General features: G+C 40.6%; 1 protein-coding gene across 2 annotated transcripts in view; it reads left to right on the top strand.

Annotated features, from left to right (window-relative positions):
• MICU1 (mitochondrial calcium uptake 1) overlaps nt 1-19,627 on the top strand; it is a 230,222-nt gene that overhangs the window by 205,639 nt on the left and 4,956 nt on the right. For both annotated transcript variants that reach the window (XM_029245049.1, XM_029245050.1), the window contains one exon: nt 17,665-17,754. In XM_029245049.1, the coding sequence (XP_029100882.1) occupies nt 17,665-17,754 (90 nt within the window). The remainder of the gene's footprint in view (nt 1-17,664; nt 17,755-19,627) is intronic.

Raw genomic sequence — 19,627 nt, 5'->3', positions numbered from 1 at the left:
CTGTCGAATCTGAGTGAGATCCTTGCCAGGTAGAGTAATCTTGGTTGTAGGTTCTTCCCATTCATCACTTTAAATATATCGTGCCACTCCCTTCTGGCTTGTAGAGTTTCTGATGAGAAATCAATCAGCTGTTAACCTTATGGGAGTTCCCTTATATGTTACTGGTCGTTTTTCCCTTGTTGCTTTTAATAATTTTTCTTTGTCTTTAATTTTTGTCAATTTGATTACTTTCTGTCTTGGTGTGTTTCTCCTTGGGTTTATCCTGCCTGGGACTCTCTGCACTTCCTGGACTTGAGTGGCTGTTTCCTTTCCCATGTTAGGGAAGTTTTTGACTATAATCTCTTCAAATAATTTCTTAGGTCCTTTCTCTCTTCTTCTTCTGGGATGCCTATAATGCAAATGTTGGTGCGTTTGACGTTGTCCCAGAGGTCTCTTAGGCTGTCTTCATTTCTTTCCATTCTTTTTTCTTTATTCTGTCCCATGGCAGTGAATTTCACCATTCTGTCTTCCACGTCACTTATCCATTCTTCTGCCTAAGTTATTCTGCTGTAGATTCTTTCTAGTATATTCATTTCAGTTATTGTATCATTCATCTCTGTTTTTTTGTTCTTTAACTCTTTTAGGTGTTTGTTTTTTAATTCTTCTAGGTCTTTAAACATTTCTTGCATCTTCTCGATCTTTCCCTCCATTCTTTTTCCAAGGTCCTGGATCATCTTCACTATCATTATTCTGAATTCTTTTTCTGGAAGATTGCCTATTTCCACTTTGGGGTTTTATCTTGTTCCTTCATCTAGTACATAGTCCTCTGCCTTTTCATCTTGTTTATCTTTCTGTGAATGTGGTTTTCATTCCACAGGCTTCAGAATTGTAGTTCTTCTTGCTTCTGCTGTCTGCCCTCTGGTGGATGAGGCTATCTAATAGGCTTGTGCAACCTTCCCGATGGAGAGACTGGTGGGGGGTAGAGCTGGGTGTTGCTCTGGTGGGCAGAGCTCAGTAAAACTTTAATCCGCTTGTCTGCTGATGGATGGGGCTGGGTTCCCTCCCTTTTGGTTGTCTGACCTGAGGCAACCCAGCACTGGAGCCTACCCCGCTCTTTGGTGGGGCTAATGGCAGACTCTGGGAGGGCTCATGCCAAGGAGTACTTCCCAGAACTTCTGCTGCCAGTGTCCTTGTCCCTGCAGTGAGCCACAGCCACCCGCCGCCTCTGCAGGAGACCCTTCAACGCTAGCAGGTAGGTCTAGTTCAGTCTCCTATGGGGTCACTGCTCCTTCCCCTGGGTCCTGATGTGCACACTACTTTGTGTGTGCCCTCCAAGAGTGGAGTCTCTGTTTCCCCTAGCCCTGTCAGTGTCCTGCAATCAAATCCCACTAGCCTTCAAAGTCTGATACTCTAGGAATTCCTCCTCCCGTTGCTGGACCCCCTGGTTGGGAAGCCTGACATGGGGCTCAGAACCTTCACTCCAGTGGGTGGACTTCTGTGGTATAAGTACTCTCCAGTTTGTGAGTCACCCACCCAGGGGTTATGGGATTTGAGTTTCTTGTGATTGCGCCCCTCCTACTGTCACATTGAGGCTTCTCCCTTGTCTTTGGATGTGGGGTATCTTTTTTGGTGAGTTCCAGTGTCTTCCTGTTGATGATCATTCAGCAGTTAATTGTGATTCTGGTGCTCTCACAAGAGGGACTGAGCACATGTCCTTCTACTCTACCATCTTGAACCAATCTCATCTGTTTTTCCCTTTAAATGATGTCAGTCTTTGCTTCATTAATTTTGAGCTCTGGTATTAAGTGCATACATACTTAATGATTATGATTATTGTCTTTTCTTGATGAACTGGCCATTTTATCATTATGAAATATTCCCCCTTTATGTTTAGTAATACGCCTTTTCTTGAATTCTATTTTGTCTGGTATTGATTTAATTACTCCAGCTCTTTGAGTAGTTATTGTTTGCATGGTATGTCTATTCTTTTATGTTAAACCTATCTGTGTCTTTAAGGTATATGTCTTCTAGACATAGAGTTGGGTCTAGTGGCCTTTTAGCTATACTTTTTTGCATTTTATATTTTAGTGGTTTCTCTAGAAATTATAACTTTTCGTGGTTTACTTAAAGTTAATATTGTACCACTTCAAGTGAAATGTAAGAACCTTGCATTCATACAGTTCCATTTCCCATCATTCCATCCTTTATACTATAGTTGTCATTTTGTATTTCCTCTATATATGTTATAATCCCTATCATATAATGTTAAGATGTTTGTTTTCAACAATTATATTTTTCAGTAAATTAACAGAAAAAAATAATTTTTATACTTAGCCACATTTACCATTTATTCATACTTACCATTTTGAGTGTTTTTCATTTATTCCTGAATATCTAAAATTTTATCTGGTATCACTTCCATCAGTTTGAAGAACTTCCTTTATCATTTATGGTACGAATCTGCTGGCAGTTAATTCTCTTAGTTTTTGGTTTATCTGACAATGTTTTTATCTGACAATGTTTTTATTTCACCATTGGGTACTGTGATTTGTAAATCTCTCCAAAGCACTGACTCAGGTTTTATAAGCACAGTCTTGCTTATTCAACACTTTTTGATGGATTTCTTAAGATTTTCTAATATAAGATCATGCTATGTGCAAACAGAGATCATTTTACTTCTTCCTTTCCATCCTGGATGCCTTTTATTTCATTTTCTTGATCCACATAACTTTTTAAAACAGCATTTGTCTCCTTGCTTGTTTACATATTTATTTTTATTTGTTTAAAATAATACCTCCTCTGACCTTTGTAGAAGCCTTTGGAAAAAAATTAATGAAATCATGGAGGTTATGTATGTGTATGTGTAATACCACAGGGTCATTTCTCCAGAATAGCTTTGGTTGTATTGCTTTGTTTCACAAAACAGATTGGACAGCATCTGCAAATCCAAAGATGTAAGATTTGAAGTCATCACTCATTATTAAAATAAAATTAATAAGCTCCTATTTATATTTGCATACCTTTTTTGAAAAGTCCAACTAAAGACAATAGATTCACTTTGAAGAACAATTATATAGGATGAATCACTGTCTGTGTTAAAATTATAGGATGTACAAAATAGAATGATTCAGGGTAATGGTAGCAAAGGAAAGTGCAACCTAGTGGTTAAGAAAAAAAAAAGATAAAGTGTTTCTTTCAAATGACTTCAAACCATTTCCTGGGATGTTTAGTCTCTCCATAGAGTTCATGCCTCATTATCCTTGTTAACAGAGGCAGTGGTACAAATTATACCGTCTTATCTGATATCCAAAAATATGTTTGGTTTTGAGATAGATGATATTTGGCATTTATTTTGACTTCTTAGATTATTTTATCTGTGTAACTTTGGAGTCCCTGAGTGTAAAAGATAGATATCTAGGGGAAACTGCCCTAGATTCATACTAAGTAAGAGGAAGAAGCCAAGTGTATTCATTTCCCAGGGCTGCTGTAACAAATTACCACAAACATGGTGATCTAAAACAACAGAAAGTTATTTCACAGTTCTGAAGCTCACAAATCTGAAATCAAGATGTTTGCAGGGCCACACTCCCTCTGAAGGCTCTAGGGAAGAATCTTCCCCTGCCTCTTCCAGCTTCTGGTGGCTTAGTCACTCCTTGGCTTGTGGCTGCATATTACCAGTCACTGCTTCTGTCTTCACGTGGTCTTTCCCCTCCTTCTCTCTTCTGTATATCTGTGTGTCTATCCTTTTTATATCTCTTGTAAGGACACTTGTCATTGGATTTAGGGCCCACCTGGTATCATCTCAAGATCCTTAATTACATCTGCAAATCCCCTTCTTCCAAACAAAGTCACATTCACAAGTTCTAGAGGCTAAGATGTAGGACATATCTCTTGGGGCGGCCACCATTCAATGCACTGTAGCAACCAAGACCTAAATATCACTCATACATAGTCCACAAACTAAGGCAAAAATAGAAACAAAAAAGTATATGAGTTTAATTTACCGTGAGAATATTTGTATTGTCTGTTTAAAAACTCATTTTTGGGCTTCCCCGGTGGCGCAGTGGTTGAGAGTCTGCCTGCCGATGCAGGGGACACGGGTTCGTGCCCCAGTCCGGGAAGATCCCACATGCCGCGGAGCGGCTGGGCCCGTGAACCTTGGCCGCTGAGCCTGCGCGTCCGGAGCCTGTACTCCGCAATGGGAGAGGCCACGACAGTGAGAGGCCCGCGTACCGCAAAAAAAAACAAAAAAAAAACAAAAAAACTCATTTTTTTAAACCTAATTATACCCTTTGCATGGCTAACTTCTATTTCTTCAAAGAGGCCTTCCCTGACTACTCAATATAAATTATAAAAAAACTATATTGTCTGTAGCTTTTATAGGTTTTTTAAGAAGAGGCATTAACCTAAAATCTTCTGCCTTCACTACTGTCATCAATTCCTATCCATAAATTATAGACATGGGCTTGAATTTTCACAAATATGGCTTATCAGGTAGAGCAGAGACTACTAACTGTGATATTTTGTACATAGATAGTAGGCCCTCAATAAATACTTATTAACTGAATTATGCCTCATCTGTCCAGGAGCTCGAACAAACAAAAGTAAGCATTATCCTTGATTCTGTACTCGTTCATCCCCATATTTATTTCTTCAATAAATCCGTGTCCCTGCTTCCAAAACATACTGAATCTGACTCTGTTTCTCCACCTAGCCTACTGTAGTCCTGATCTCTTTACCTAGGCTTACAGGGCTCCATATGGCATGGCTCTTATATACTCTTTGAGTACAACAAATACCACTTTCTTACCAGTTCACTCCATTCCACATGTTCTTTTATATTCTAGATATATCAAGTTCATTCCCACCCAAAAGCCTTTGTTCGGGCTGTTCCTTCACCTCAAATGCTCTTTCCCAGGATCTCTGTGTATTTGGCTCCTTGTAACTCAGGTCTCATATAAATCACTTTCCTGGTAACTCCATCAGCCTGTATCATAGGCTTTATCACTACCTGATATTTTCTTGTGTATTTATGTGTGCATTTATTATCTGTCTCTGTTTACTAGAATGCTTATCTGTCTTGTTCCTGGATATATTCCCTGTGCCTAGGACAATATCTGGGATATAGTAGACACCCTATAAATATTTGCTCAATAAATGAATGAGTGAATTATCATCTTGATAGATGTGAAAAAGACATAGGATCTCAAGCCAATAACCCCTCACCTTTGACAGTAGACCCAGAGAACAAATTCATGTCATGAATTCACTGTGTACTATAACCCCTATCTTTTAGACTTAACATACATTTCACCTTCATCCGAGCTTAAGGGGGGTCATAATATCAGCAATGTTAAGTGATGTACTGCAGGGTGCATGCAAAGACTAGCCTGTGCTTGGCTACCGTTCCAAGTTCCTTCCCTCTGCCAGATGTGCCTGTCTTTTGCAGGCTCTCCTTGCACTCTCCCCTTTGCTTTTAAACATTCCTGATCCTAATAGTCATACTAGTGATTTTTCCATTCGTTTGAGTTCTATACCAATTCTCCTTCCACTGAATCATGGAATTTCACTGCTGAGATGAACCTTAGAAGAGAGGAAGAAAAGTGTAATAGTTAAGAGTACAAGTCTGGATTTGAATCTTGGCTCCATCATTGACTAGCTGAGTAGCTTTGGGCAATTTCTGAATTTGGTTTCTATGTTTTTAGAATGAGGATAATAATATCCACCTCATAGGATTGTTCTGAGGATAAATCTACACAAAGCACTTAACCTTGTGCCTATCATGCAGTGAATGTTTAATAAATGCCTGCTGCTTCCATTATGAGGTTGATGATATAACCAGATTTAGTGTGGTTCATCCATTCATTCAGCTAGCAGCATAGGCACAGGGTTCTACTCTCAAGAAGCTCATAGTCTATTAGGGGAGAGAGAAAAGGATACAAGCTGTTCACGTTGTTGTGATAGGTGCTAATGAGGGCCTCTGACCCCTATGAGGGGTGGGGAAAGAGTGAGGCAGGGGTTGGCACAGGAGCACTTTTGTCTGCCTGCTGCTCTGTCTCAGCTGTCTTCATTTTTTCCCAAAAGGTTAGGACCTTCAGAAATTGGCACCTTTTAGAGGCCCTGGCACTCTCTCTTCCTTGGCTGTTTTAGAGCTTGCAAACCTGTCTTTAGACATAATTTAGTACAGAATTTCTGAAACGGCATCGTGAAGGACATTATATACTGCAATATGTTAATGGTTTTGTGGGTTTAAAACAAAACCCCAAAAAAGTGTTCCATGGTTCAAATAAGTTTGGAAAATGCCAGGTTATACAGAATTTCTTCCTGCAGCACTACTCCTGCCAACTTTTTAATATGCTAATGTGCATTATTAATCTCCAAGAGAGTGATATAGTTCCCAAACTTGACTTGCCTCAGAATGTCTTTAACAACTTATAGAGCTAATGTTCCTCAGAACAGTTGGAGAACCCAGGCAGGTGGCAACTGCAGATTTACATTCCAGCGTGATGTAATCCCTCAGAGTGAAAATGCCAAATTTCATTGTGGCTATTTCTTTAGTTCTGCGTGGTTCATGTGAGAATGACAACTCTCAGGCAAGAATGACATGTCTTTGTTGAATTTTGACCATTTGGAGAAAGAACCTTTCTGCATGAACTATAGTACCTTGCTACTATAGGTCATCTCTTTTGTTTGGCACTTAAGAGGAATTGGTTCTATTGCTTATTCATATACATAGTGGGCATAAAATTAGATATATAACCTGTCAAGGGCTGTCTGAATGATTTACCTAGTCTGCTGAAGAAGGTAATGGAAAATTGAACATGGCTCCTTCCCCATGGCATCCTATGATGGAAAAGTTAGAAATTATTTGAGTTGGAGCTCTAGAATGAGCTATGGCCTGTATGACTTAGAGTATTCTTATTTCTGCCAAGAGAATAAAAGGTTTCTAGGTATGGTAAAGCCCCATTATAAGCACCTTAGGATATTAGAGATTTGGGAAACTTGTAGGTTCAGTTGTGTCCCCCGTGTACTTTGAACTATAATACAGGAAATAATCACACAGATATAGGCCATGGCCTTTAGTACTCATGCCCCAGCACGAGCCCGCTTAAACTGAAAATCATAATTTATGACATGGTTGTCCTTAATTCTTTATAGTTGTCCTATACATACAGTTTACCTTATTACCTGACAAGCCAAGAAAATAAATAGTAAAACCTGTGGCATATCCCCTACAGGATACTCTCTGCAATCCCAAGTATTTTTACTGAAAGTTAGGTAGTATTATCCCCCATTTTATGAATAAGGAAATATAAAATGAAACAGCTCTCTCTTGGTTACCCTGCTAAGTAGAGCTAGAATTCAAGCTCAGGTCTCTCTGATCCCAGTCTGTGTTCTTTCCACACCATCATGTTGTCTCTCAGTATATCCCAAAATGCTGCTGGAATTTGAAAATCATTGCTGAAACGCAATCCAGGAGGAGACAATGCAGGTTCACCATTTTGAACTGTGGTTCTCAATAGCTTAGGGAAGACAGGCTCTAGGCTGTTTCCTCCCAGTTCCCTTTGGCTGAGAGTTGACCATTCTTGGGTGAGAATAAAGTCCTTTTGGTAAACTATGATGTTTTGGAGTTAGTGTCCTTCTCTTGAAGATGAAATATGACATTTTCCCCTTACAATTGTCTCTTCTGTTCAGGACCAGGTTCTCCCACTCAGACATGCTCTGACGTCTGTAATGCATACCCTACAGTGACACAGACTCTTGGAGTTGTCTAATCTAGCTTCTTATCCCACACAGGAACATCTTAGTAGACACATCTGTGTTCTTCACTTTTCTGACCATATTACTTTTTTTTTTTTCTTTTTCTTTTTTTGCGGTACACGGGCCTCTCACTGTTGTGGCCTCTCCCGTTGCGGAGCGCAGGCTCCGGACGCGCAGGATCAGCGGCCATGGCTCACGGGCCCAGCCGCTCCGCGGCATGTGGGATCTTCCCGGACCGGGGCACGAACCCGTGTCCCCTGCATCGGCAGGTGGACTCTCAACCACTGCGCCACCAGGGAAGCCCTATATTATTTTTTGGTGAAGAAACCAATACACAAAAGCCTAAAGTTACTTAAATAAGGTCATGTAGCAAGGAAAGTTAGTATCCCTTTAAAGGATACCACAGAACAGAAAAGACATGTGTATATACTAAGCTGTCAGTTTCTGAACATCAAATTATAGGATATACAGATGTGGATGGACTTCTCAGCTTTTAACGATCCAGCTGTTCCTCATCACCTCTACTCATTGGTGTAGCAATACTTTGTTATACCTTTAGAGACGATTCCAACATCTAGCATTTATTGAGAGCTAAATATATGCAAGACATTTGTAAGCATAAATTTTGGGTTTAAACTCAAACCTGATTTTGAGTCCCTATTACTCACTAGCTTTGGACTTTGAACAAATCACTGAAACTCTCAAAACCTCAGTTTCCTTATCTGCAGAACGGTGATAAAGGCTACTTGCCTCAGGGCTATTGTGAAAATTAAATGAGATAACCCTAAATTACTATACTAGATTGAAATTATGACTATACACAGCCGCCTGCTCTGTTTTCAGCCCCAAGGTACTGACTTTCCTCTGCCTGTTTATCTTATTTTTTTAGTTAATTAATTAATTTTTTATTATTATTATTTTGGCTGCTTTGGGTCTTCATTGCTGCGCGCGGGCTTTAGTTGCGGCAGGCGGGGGCTACTCTTCTTTGTGGTGCGCGGGCTTCTCATTGCAGTGGCTTCTCTTCTTGAAGAGCATGGGCTCTAGGCACACGGGCTTCAGTAGTGTGGCACACAGGCTCAGTAGTTGTGGCTTGCGGGCTCTAGTGCGCAGGCTCAGTAGTTGTGGCACACGGGCTTAGTTGCTCTGCGGCATGTGGGATCCTCCCAGACCAGGGATCGAACCCATGTCCCCTGCATTGGCAGGCAGAGTCTTAACTACTGCGCCACCAGAGGAGTCCCAAAAAGTTATTTAAAAAAATAATAATCCTAGAACCTGATGAGGCTTAATTTTGTTCTCTTAGAAAGTAGTATCTACTGCTTTTTTCAGTACTTTTTGAGATTCGTATTAGTTTAGAAGTTATAAGTGTTTTTTTTGTATTTTTTAAATAGGAAAATTGGAGCTTTTAGTTTCTCCTAAGTTTCATCATTCATCCAAAAATTCTTGGGATCATTGCTTTCAGAAGGCATTATCATTATTTAACTTCTCTGTTCCTAGGAATATCTAAGCAGTATTAATATCTCTAGTATCCACAGCATTCAAGGGGGTATTTTCTACTGGACTGTAAACTCTTGAGGACGAGAACAATGTTTTCCACATCTTTGTGTCCTACTCTGAGCCTAGAAGAATTATGTATATTTATGCAGTAGATATTTAATTAATGTTGAATAAATGAGTGAATTAATTCTAAACATGGTCAGATCCTAAAAAGGATGCTAAAGCTCTAATAAAAACCTAGGGTGAGGGGGAGAATGATCGGGGTATGACACCTTCCCATGTCATTAATTTCCTTGACACATGGGCAAGTCACAATTTCTCTGACCTCAAGTTAGAGTTATACTAATTATCTCCAAGCATTCTTCCAGATTTGAAATTCTATAAATAATCAGCTTTTTACTGAATGTTGTAATGTTTTAAGGGACATGTTATAGCCTAAATATCCAAATCAGTGTGAAAATGAACTAACTTATAATTATCAGATACATTTGAAATCAGAGCAAGGCTGTTGAATTCCCAAAAGAAGCGTAGCAGTTTTATTTTCTTGTTAAGAAATTTAAAACTTAATTAGATCTTGGCTAGTGCCTCTATAAGAGCTAGTTTATGGAGCTTGGTATAGTAGTTGCAGAAAAGTGACAGTTCCATAAAATATACCTAGAATGAGTGTAGCTGTATATAAAGTATGATTTGAGGAACGTCAGAAGGACATTCCCAACCATAAATACCTTCCCTACTTAACTTTCTTGCTTATAACAAATTACTACAAATTTGCAGCTTAAAATACCACCTATTTATCCCCTAGTTTCTATAAGTCAGGGTCTGAGCATAGCATAACTGGGTTCTCTGCTCAGAGTCTTAACAAGGCAGAAATCAAGACATCAGTAGGACTGCTTTCCCATCTGGAGTTCATAGTCCTCTTCCAAGCTCACCTGGGTTCTTGGCAGAATTCATTTCCTTTTGGTTGTAGGAATGATGTCCCTTTTTCTTGCTGGCTGTCACTCGCAGCAGACTGCTGCAGTTCCTTGCCATGCGGCCCTCTCATAGGCCCTCTTACAATATGGCAGCTCACTTCTTCAAAGCCAGCAGGAGAATCTCTTTCCCCAGTGTGCTGAGATGGGTTCTTATATAACTGTAATCATGGGAGTGACTATCCCATTACCTTTTCCATGTAAAGTAACCTAATCACAAGAGTGGTATCACATCCTATTCACAGGTCCTGCCCACATTCAAAGAGAGGAGATTTTACAGGGTGTGGGGATGTTGAGAACCATCTCAGAATTCTACTCACCATACCAGAAATTACCACCATTCTATTCTTTGAGGACTTCTGAAGATATGGACATTTTAACTGATCTAAGCCATGTTATCTAAAAAGACGTTAAGAATGGCAGTCATAAAATTTTAGGGCTAGAAAAGAGCGTAGAAATCATTTTACTTAAACCCTTGCTTTATTCTTTTAACCTCTTTGTTTACACTTGAAGGAAAATGACTTGCTCAAATCACAGCTAGTGAGATGCAAAACTGAGACCAGAGATTCAGGTTCACTCACTTCCATACCACTGTTCTCTTTAGTACGCGGGATCCACTGCCACGAGAAGGACCTGGAGAATTCTACTGGGGACTCAGTGCTTTTATGAGAAGGCAGAAATAGGGAAAAGTTCACAGCAAAAATGTATGGGAGAGCATCCCCAGACAGCCATAGAACGAAGGCAGGAAATGGGAATGTCATAAAGACGTGTGGGGAAGAGGTTATGGGAAAAAAGCTCCTATTTTATAAATTCTTTTAAAGTTTGTGGAGGCAAGCCCCTATGCTTCAGTTTGTTATTGCATTTTGTAAAAACATTTATGTGTGAAGAAGAGTGTTGGCCAGGATTTCATTCATTTAAGACAAAGTCATCAATTTTTTAAACACAATTATTCATGATGTAGGCAGGGAAGCTCAAATTCTGAAAGAAATGTTTGCTTCATGAGGCACTTTCTCTGCAGAGACCTGATTTTTTTCCCCTAATTTAAAGTTACTTAGCAATTCTAAAGATTGATTCTGGCTTAACTATGTTGCTTTGAATATGTTGTGATTTAGTAAAATTATATATAAGTACCCCAAGGAAGAAGGGAGCTGCTTTAGGGATTCATGATTACCACTGGGGGAGAGAGGAGAGTGAGGGTAGGATAAACTGCCAAAACATCCTCTTAAATAGATAAGTGAGAACATCAGCCAACATTACATCCTACTATGAAAAGGATCAGAAAGGAATTATACCAACTGGGGAAGTATAGAGATTACTTTTTAATGCATGTGCTGCTTTTGGGGGGCTTAAGGGGTTACTACCCTTAGAAGCCTCTGAAGTTTTTATAAGACACTTGTTAAGGTGAAGAGTATTTAGCCTTTTGGCATAATTTCAGCAAACTGAACTTAAATATCTCAGTTGCTTTCAACTTTAGCCATCAGAGATTCAGACTCTGTTGAAGCTGACAACCGTAGCCCACCAAAGAAGTAATTTTGTAAAGGGGAGATAAAAGGCACTTCCTCCTCAAGATTGAGGTTAGAATAATATGAGAAAGTGGTTATCTAAATAATGATACATCCTCTTGGTGGAATACTATGCAGCTGTTAAAAAAGAACTGTTTATGTATTGGAATGGAATTATTTCTTAGATATATTGTTAAATGAGTCAAGCAAAACCATTTAATATACCACAATTTTGTGGGAAGAAGTGAAGAATAAATATTTGATTTTATATCTATAAAATATTTCTGGGGAAACTGGAGATATTGGTTGCCTCTGGACAACTAGGGGGCGGGGGTATAAGTTTGGGAGGGAGATTTCAGCCCTTTTATACCGTTTGAATTTGAAACAGCTGAATGTATTATCTAATGAAAAATAACTTTTTAAAATAAAAAATAATGAAAATTTAAAGAGTCAAAGAGGGAAAAGTAAGTTAATATGGTAAATTGGTCTCCAAATAAGACCTGGCTGTGTTGTAAAGGTTTCCCTGCAAGGAGACTTGACTGGCCTCCTGCAAAATCTCATCCCCACCTGCACCTCTGTTCTAGCCCTCTAGTCAGGCATTAGCATCCTTTCCTGCTTTCAGTACTTTACTCATACCCGCACCCCCCATCACCTACTATTGTACCTGCCAACTCTGGAGCAGTATGTCTCTTTAATCCTTTAGAATTAGGATCCAAAATGTACCTCCAACGAAGTACAGACTATTCCACTGTGACCCATATGTGTCTGTTAATGTCTGATAGTTCTCCTGTGTACTTCTCCATCTTAATGGTTTGTATGGTTTCCCCCACTGAACTGTGATTGCCCTCTGAGCGTGGCACCTGAAACCACTGCCTAATGGTACTGATAGAAATGCTTGCCCTTTGTGGACAAAATGTGTTGAGCGTTTTTAATGACGCCAGATACAATACTGGACAATGGCAATAAACCTTACTGTAAATCAGTTTTACTAGATTAATCATGTAAGCCCATTGAAGCAGTCATCTGGGATGATGCTCTGAGATTCAGAAAACCTGACCACAGGTTTTCTCTGTGGCATATACCAGTATTTACAAGCCAGGATCACCAGCATCACCTCTGACGGTGGACTGCCTGAGCACACAGAGGGGGTCAACCTGCCTGCAGCTCAGAAGCACCGTGTGGAACACAGAATTGTTATATTTTTCATTATTAGTATACTGCATTGCTCTTCGTTCCTTAAATTGCTTGTCATCCTAAATATTGTCCTTTCCTCCCCACCCACACCCCTTCAGTCAGGCTGAAATGTGTATGTTGTATTAGCCAATGTATCTCGGAAGAAGATGCAAAAGAAAGGACAGGTGCTTTTTAAAGGAAAATCCTTCCCCCGTCCCCGCCTTCCCCAAAGCCATCTAGGTATGGATTTAAGAAACTAGGACCTCTGCATCATAAGCCCTTCCAAAGCTGAAGCAGAAATGTCTTCCCTTACTTAACCTTGGCAGTCACCAGCCAGCTTTTGATTTTCTCCACTGCAGTCCAGGAAGACAGGAATAATCACATGGCCGCACAGCTAGAGACTGTCAACCCAACGTGGCATATCACCTTTCTAAACATCTTTGCATTAGGAAGAGACAGGCAGTTCCTAACTGGGTCACACTGTCCGTAGGTCTATCTATGCATCAGAGGCATAGAAGCTCCCAGGGCCACCTTTGTTTCATATGCTTTTCACTGGGTTGCATTTTAATAAACTTCTTTAAGTTCTTAAAATTGTCAGTATGCATTCCAAGGGAATGCTAATGTATAGGGCAATCAGATCTGTGGTTACACTATAATGCTGGCTCTTCACAACCCCTAGTTGTTACTCACTTATTCGTCCCTGCCCACTAGCAAGGAGTAATCCCCAACTTGGCTTTTCTTTCATCTGAGCTCTTTCTCTTGTTTAGAGTGACAGATTCATGGGAATTCCCTGGCGGTCCAGTGATTAAGACTCCGCGCTTTCACTGCCGAGGGTGTCGGGGAACTAAGATCATGCAAGTCATGAGGTTCGGCCAAAAATAAACAGAGTGACAGATTCATGGGGGGATCCGTTGTCCATATAAGGGATCGAGTGGATCCAGTGTGTATAGGGAAAAGAGCATTGGCTGGAAGTCAGAAGACCCAGATTCTAGACCCAGCTGTGCTACTAGTTAGCTTTGTGACCCTGAGCCAGTTATTCAAATTCTCTGCATTTTACCTTTCGTCTGAGGTCTCTTTCAGTTCTAAGATTCTGATTCCAAGTGGATGTTTGGGCTCTTATCCCTCCAGAACTCTCCTTTCCTCTGTTCAACTACTGTTGTGAATACTTTTATGTAATATAGCTTCTGACATTATAGTCACACAAACTCAGTATGTGTTTCTGTCTGAGGCTGAATTGTCCAGTCATGGACTGTGCCAGAGAGTAAATTGGGGGTCCTGGCACAATTCAGATTCTGCCTGGACTTTTCAAAAAGCCAGATGGTTAACACATTTTTGAGTGCCAATGCAGCACGCTTCTGCAAATTCCTTCCCACCCCAATCTAGTAGAAATCACCCAATCTCATGTCCATCTATTGTTCAGGCAGCTGGACCAGATTTGTACCAAAGGAATAGATAGGCCTTGGAAACGTAGGCTTCTCCAGGGTGACTTCGTGCTCCATAGAGACATCTTTCAGATCAGAACCCCAACCATCAATCAATTAGCATCATGAAATAAGGGAGGCCCAAATTCCAGTACCAACTGGGAAGTTGAGATCTGGGGCAGAGGGAGTGAGGGATTGTTCTCCTTGCTGTGATTTAATTATGGCTTTGTGGTTCAGAGATGTGGAAGCAAATCTGAATGAGCCAACTCTCAGGACCAGCTGTCAAGCACTTGGCTTGTAATCTGCTGTCATCCTACTTGTCCCAAGTGCTCTTGGCTGTACAGCTCACCAGCCAGTTTAATGTTTGTTTTCTCCACTGCTCTGATTCACACCCTGGGGGCTTATCTGAGGATCTTGGACTGTGAAAGGGCAACCCAGCCAGGCTCTTTGCTGGCTGGTAACATCCCAGTGGTTTGAATAACTTAGCTCCTGTAGTACAGATGGCATCAGAGCCCTCTCCATGTGAGATGGAACATATTCTGTAACTGTTCTGTCAAGAGATGGTATTTGTAATGAGGGATTCCTGACAGTGGCTTCCAGAAGTCCCTATTCTACAACCACTTAGTACCACTTTAATGAGCTTTCCACTAAAAAAAAAAAAAAAAAAGCCAAGAGCTCTCACTGACATTCTTGGATATTATTTAGTTAATGGTTTATTTAGAGGAAAGAGTCTATCTTCATGGGGAAAAAGATAGGCACTTGGAGCATCAAGAAGAATTAGCACTACTATATAGCACAGGGAACTCTACTCGGTGCTCTGTGGTGATCTAAATGGGAAGGAAATCCAAAAGAGAGGGGATATATGTATATGTGTAGCTGATTCACTTTGCTGTACAGTAGAAACTAACACAACATTGTAAAGCAACTATACTCCAATTTTAAAAAAAGAATTGGCAATAGGCACTCTGCCCTGAGAAAATGGAACTGGGAAAGAGAAAAAGAGGGTACTTATCAGTTATAACAGGTGTGGTATTGGTGTGAAAAAGGCATGGTTAACAAACATTGGCAGCGAAAGGAATGGGTAACATAAAGCATTCATGTTTATCTACATAGAACAGGTTTTGAGCCACTTCTCAGGACACATTTCTGTGGCTGCAAAGGGTAATTCAGTAAATGATCACAGTTTGAGAGCATCCAGTGTCTTCTGATCTGATTCTCTTTTCACTGAGCAATCTTCTGAGGTGAACTGAGTTTCCTTAGTAGATTTTCCTACTGAGAAGTATAATGGCCAGCTGTCATCAGTTTAGTTCTCTTAACAGTTACTATTTTCATTGTAAATTGGCCTTCTGGTTTCTCCTCTTTCCCCGGGCCATTTAGTTAGCAGGAATCAGTTCTTCCTGAGCCGACTGAGAGAATCAAGTGTCTAGACCTACGAGGCTAAGTTTCTAAACCCTAGAATTTCTACAGTCTAGTAGAGGCCCCCCATCTCCCCCATCAGCACTTAACCACATCTCGTGAACATCCACACAATAATATATTCTGCTTAAGTCTTTTAGTTCCAAGGGATGTTGATTCCTCTTTCACTCTCACATCCCGGGAAGAGGGGCGGTATGAGCAGTAACCTAAAGCTGCAGGAGGAGGAATCTGACTCTTCCCGCTCTCGTGAGCAGCCTAGTCCCCCTCCAGCCAGAGGCTGTGGACACTAAGGTACAGCCCAGCTTGTGGCCTTTATACCTTTCTTCTGCCCTTCGCCACACAAGATCTTCAGCTGTTTCTGTGTACCTCCACCCCTATCCCTCACCCTCAGATTCTAGAAAACGCCAATAAACCATTCTTTGCACTACTAAGCCACCTCAGCAGCTATCCTGTGGCATCCCCTCATTTGAATATGAGAATATTACACCTAAAGAGATCAGGTGACTCCACCACAGCAAGTTGATGAAGCCAGGACTAGAGCTCAGGTCTTGTGACTTGCAAGCAGTTTTTCTACTGCGTCTCCTTGCTCCTCTGAATTGTTCTGGCATTTGTATCAGCTGACCTCAGGGGCCCTGTGCTGAATATAATGGAGGCTATAGAGGTGAAGTGAAAGAGCAAATGCAGAAAAAAAATGACAAGAAAGAACTGAAATTGTAGGAATGAAATAAGCAGAGAAGGCACACTGCCTTTAGTTTAAGTTCACATTGCTTCTAGAAGAATCTAATCTGAGGTTTATAGATATGAACACTTCATTGCTGGTTGGTTCATAAATAGAAATTCATCTTTTTCTTTCCTCTGAGTTTTACCTCACTTAAGAGTGTGTCTATAAGCAATAACATAATTTATAGATGTAGCTGGATCAGGCTTGAGGATAAATGGCAGAGAAGGCAGGGGAAATTGCCTAGTCCTTCCTGGCTTGTTTTTTGTGAGAACCCAGTTCTCACGTGATTGCTCGTGTTTAACAGTAAATGTCAGAGAAAGAAAAAATGGCAAGAGAGAAGAGATTTTCTGATGAGATCTGGAAAAAGATAAAAACAAAGAGACTGTATTGATCTAGTGAGATGGGGCCACTGCTTCTCCCAAGGGGCACAGTTGGGAAAGACAAAGTGGCTGATGGAAAACCTGTTGGGAGGAAGGGCAGGAGCTCAGCCATGCGGATTCTCCACTGTCAGTCAGTAATGGGTGGGTGAAGCCTCAGTACACTCAGACAAGTCTCCTTGTTCCCCACTTCCCCATCCTTTCTCTGCCTCATTATTTCCTTGACTTTTTGTTATTGTGTCCTTTCCAGTGGGAGGGAAATGCCAAGACAGAGACTATCAGGCATTCCTTATTTTTTTTCAAGGCACTCTTCTGGTAATAATTTATTAGAAAAGCCACCACTGCATGCTGAAGACTTAGAATTCCATCCTTAAATATTATGTGGATTTTCACTTTTTAAATTTTTATTGTGGTAAAATATATATAACAAAAGTTGCCATTTAAACCATTTTTAAGTATGTAAGTCAGTGGCATTAATTACATTCACAGTGTTGTACCATCACCACTATTTCCAAAACTTTTCCATCACCCCAAACAGAAAATCTGTACCGATTAACCACTAACTCCCCAGCCCCTTGTAACCTCCAATCTACTTTCTCTATAAATTTAGTATCAGGCATTCTTACTTAATTATATATACCTCCTAAACTGTGGCAGCAGTAGAAAGAAAATGGAATCTGAAGTGAAAAGGAAAGGGGGTTATGGATTAAAAACTGAATTATCATTTTCTTAAATGTGACATAAATACACTTGAAAATTTTTTATTGTGACTGAACAGTTTTATCCTTCCATTCAGAGAAAGCAAAATGAAAGTCCCTCTGCTGTGCTAACTCAACATCTTTCTTCTTTCAGTAACCATGCAGCAGGTGGCCAGGACAGTGGCTAAAGTGGAACTCTCAGATCACGTGTGTGATGTGGTGTTTGCGCTCTTTGACTGTGATGGTGAGTGGGGCCCTCTGGAGTCCGGCGGAAAAACCAAGCCTTACTGCCCTTGAAGTAGACATTTTTATGATGGAGCCTTGCAGCCAGCTCCAGGGTACCAGCCTAGACTGCTTCAACTTCCCCATTTCCCACATCAGTAGCTCAGCCCTCAGACTCATGACATTGAGAAATATCACCCCTGGTCCTGGTTTGTGTTCTCCATTTCTTCTTATAATTCTAATTTGCCTGTAGGCCTAAATTCATTTATGACCCTAAGAATCTTAAAAATAAAAACAAGGGAATTCCCTGGTGGTCCAGTGTTTAGGACTCCCCGCTTCCACTGCAGGGGGCACGGATTCGATTCCTGGTTGGGGAACTAAGATTCCCGCATGCTGTGTGACACAGCCAAAAAAAAAAAAAAAAAATTAGACCCAGCTTACTGCTTAGTAGATAGGAGCACTTGAATATTTGAGTGTCTCTAGGAAGAAGATGGTACTGGTCACTCCACCACCCAGGGCACATTTCAGTCATTTACAACCCATCATAGCATCCCAGCTGCACACCAAGGTCTGTTGTGTCTGTGAGCACTCTGCAGTTTATTTAGCCCATTTAAGAGATCCTGGTTCTGCTCTGGCCTTATTTCTCAGCTATGTTGGCTGATACAATGATGATAATATTAACAATGGAGGCTCACAGTTTTTTCTCTCTCTCTTTTTTTTTTGCCTTAAATTTATTTATTTTTACTTTATTTTTATTGGAGTATAGTTGATTTACAATGTTGTATTAGTTTCAGGCATGCAGCAAAGTGAATCAGTTATACATACACATCTATCCACCCTTTTTTAGATTCTTCTCTTATATAGACCATTATAGAGTACTGAGTCCCCTGTGCTATACAGTAGGTCCTTATTAGTTATCTCACAGTTTTTTCATTGCTTACTATGAGCTGGATACACTGTGCAAGCTGCTCATTTAATCCTCTGCCACAGGAGTAGTTATTAACCACATTTTACAGATAAGGAAGCTGCAACTCAGAGAGGTAAAGGAGTTTTCCCAGGATCACAAAGGTAGTATTACATAGCAAATCCAGGATTTGAACCAAAAGTGCACTGCCCCCCTCTGTACTATATGACCTCCATTCCCTGTCTCACAGCCAGGATTCACTCACTGTTCATCTTCCTCCAGGAAGCTAGGCTCACAGGATTCAAGAACAGATCAAAAGCTCCTGCATGTGTGAAACCTTCCCTTTTGATCCCAGCATAACGAATCACTGTTTTTTTTATTCCTTAACTTGGTTCAATTTGTCCGCATTGCTGCATGTTACACTCCATCTCTGTGTATGTGACTTAATGTCCCTACCAAATTGTGAGCTTTTTATGGGTAGTTACAAGTCCTATCCACCTTTGGATCCCCCCTCCCCTGCAAATAGGACCTCAGACAGTACTTTGCACATAACAGGTGTTCATTAACTTTTTGTTTGTTTTTTATTTTTAGTTGTGCCAGGTCTTAGTTGCGGCAGGTGGGTTACTTAGTTGTGGCATGCAAACTCTTAGCTGTGGCATGCATGTGGGATCTAGTTCCCTGACCAGAGATCGAACCCACGTCCCCTACATTGGAAGGTGGATTCCCAACCACTGCACCACCAGGGAAGTCCTCATTAACTTTTTAAGTTGAACTTGAGTTATTTAAATCTCTCCCCTGAACCCACAACCGAGGTCTGAGTGAAAGGAAGCCCCAGAGCGAGGACAAGGAGAGTCCTCATCCACAGGGAAGGGTGATTATTCTCTAGAGCTGCCCTGTCCAATATGATACCACAGTTACATGTGGTTATTTAAATTTAAATTAATTAAAATTGAATACAATTTAAAACTCACTTCTTCCAGTATCACACGTG

The sequence above is a fragment of the Monodon monoceros genome, unplaced genomic scaffold (assembly GCF_005190385.1).
Source record: "Monodon monoceros isolate NGI ecotype Baffin Bay Population unplaced genomic scaffold, NGI_Narwhal_1 Super_Scaffold_4, whole genome shotgun sequence".
NCBI classification, from domain to species: domain Eukaryota; kingdom Metazoa; phylum Chordata; class Mammalia; order Artiodactyla; family Monodontidae; genus Monodon; species Monodon monoceros.
This window is presented reverse-complemented; position numbering and strand designations above follow the sequence as displayed.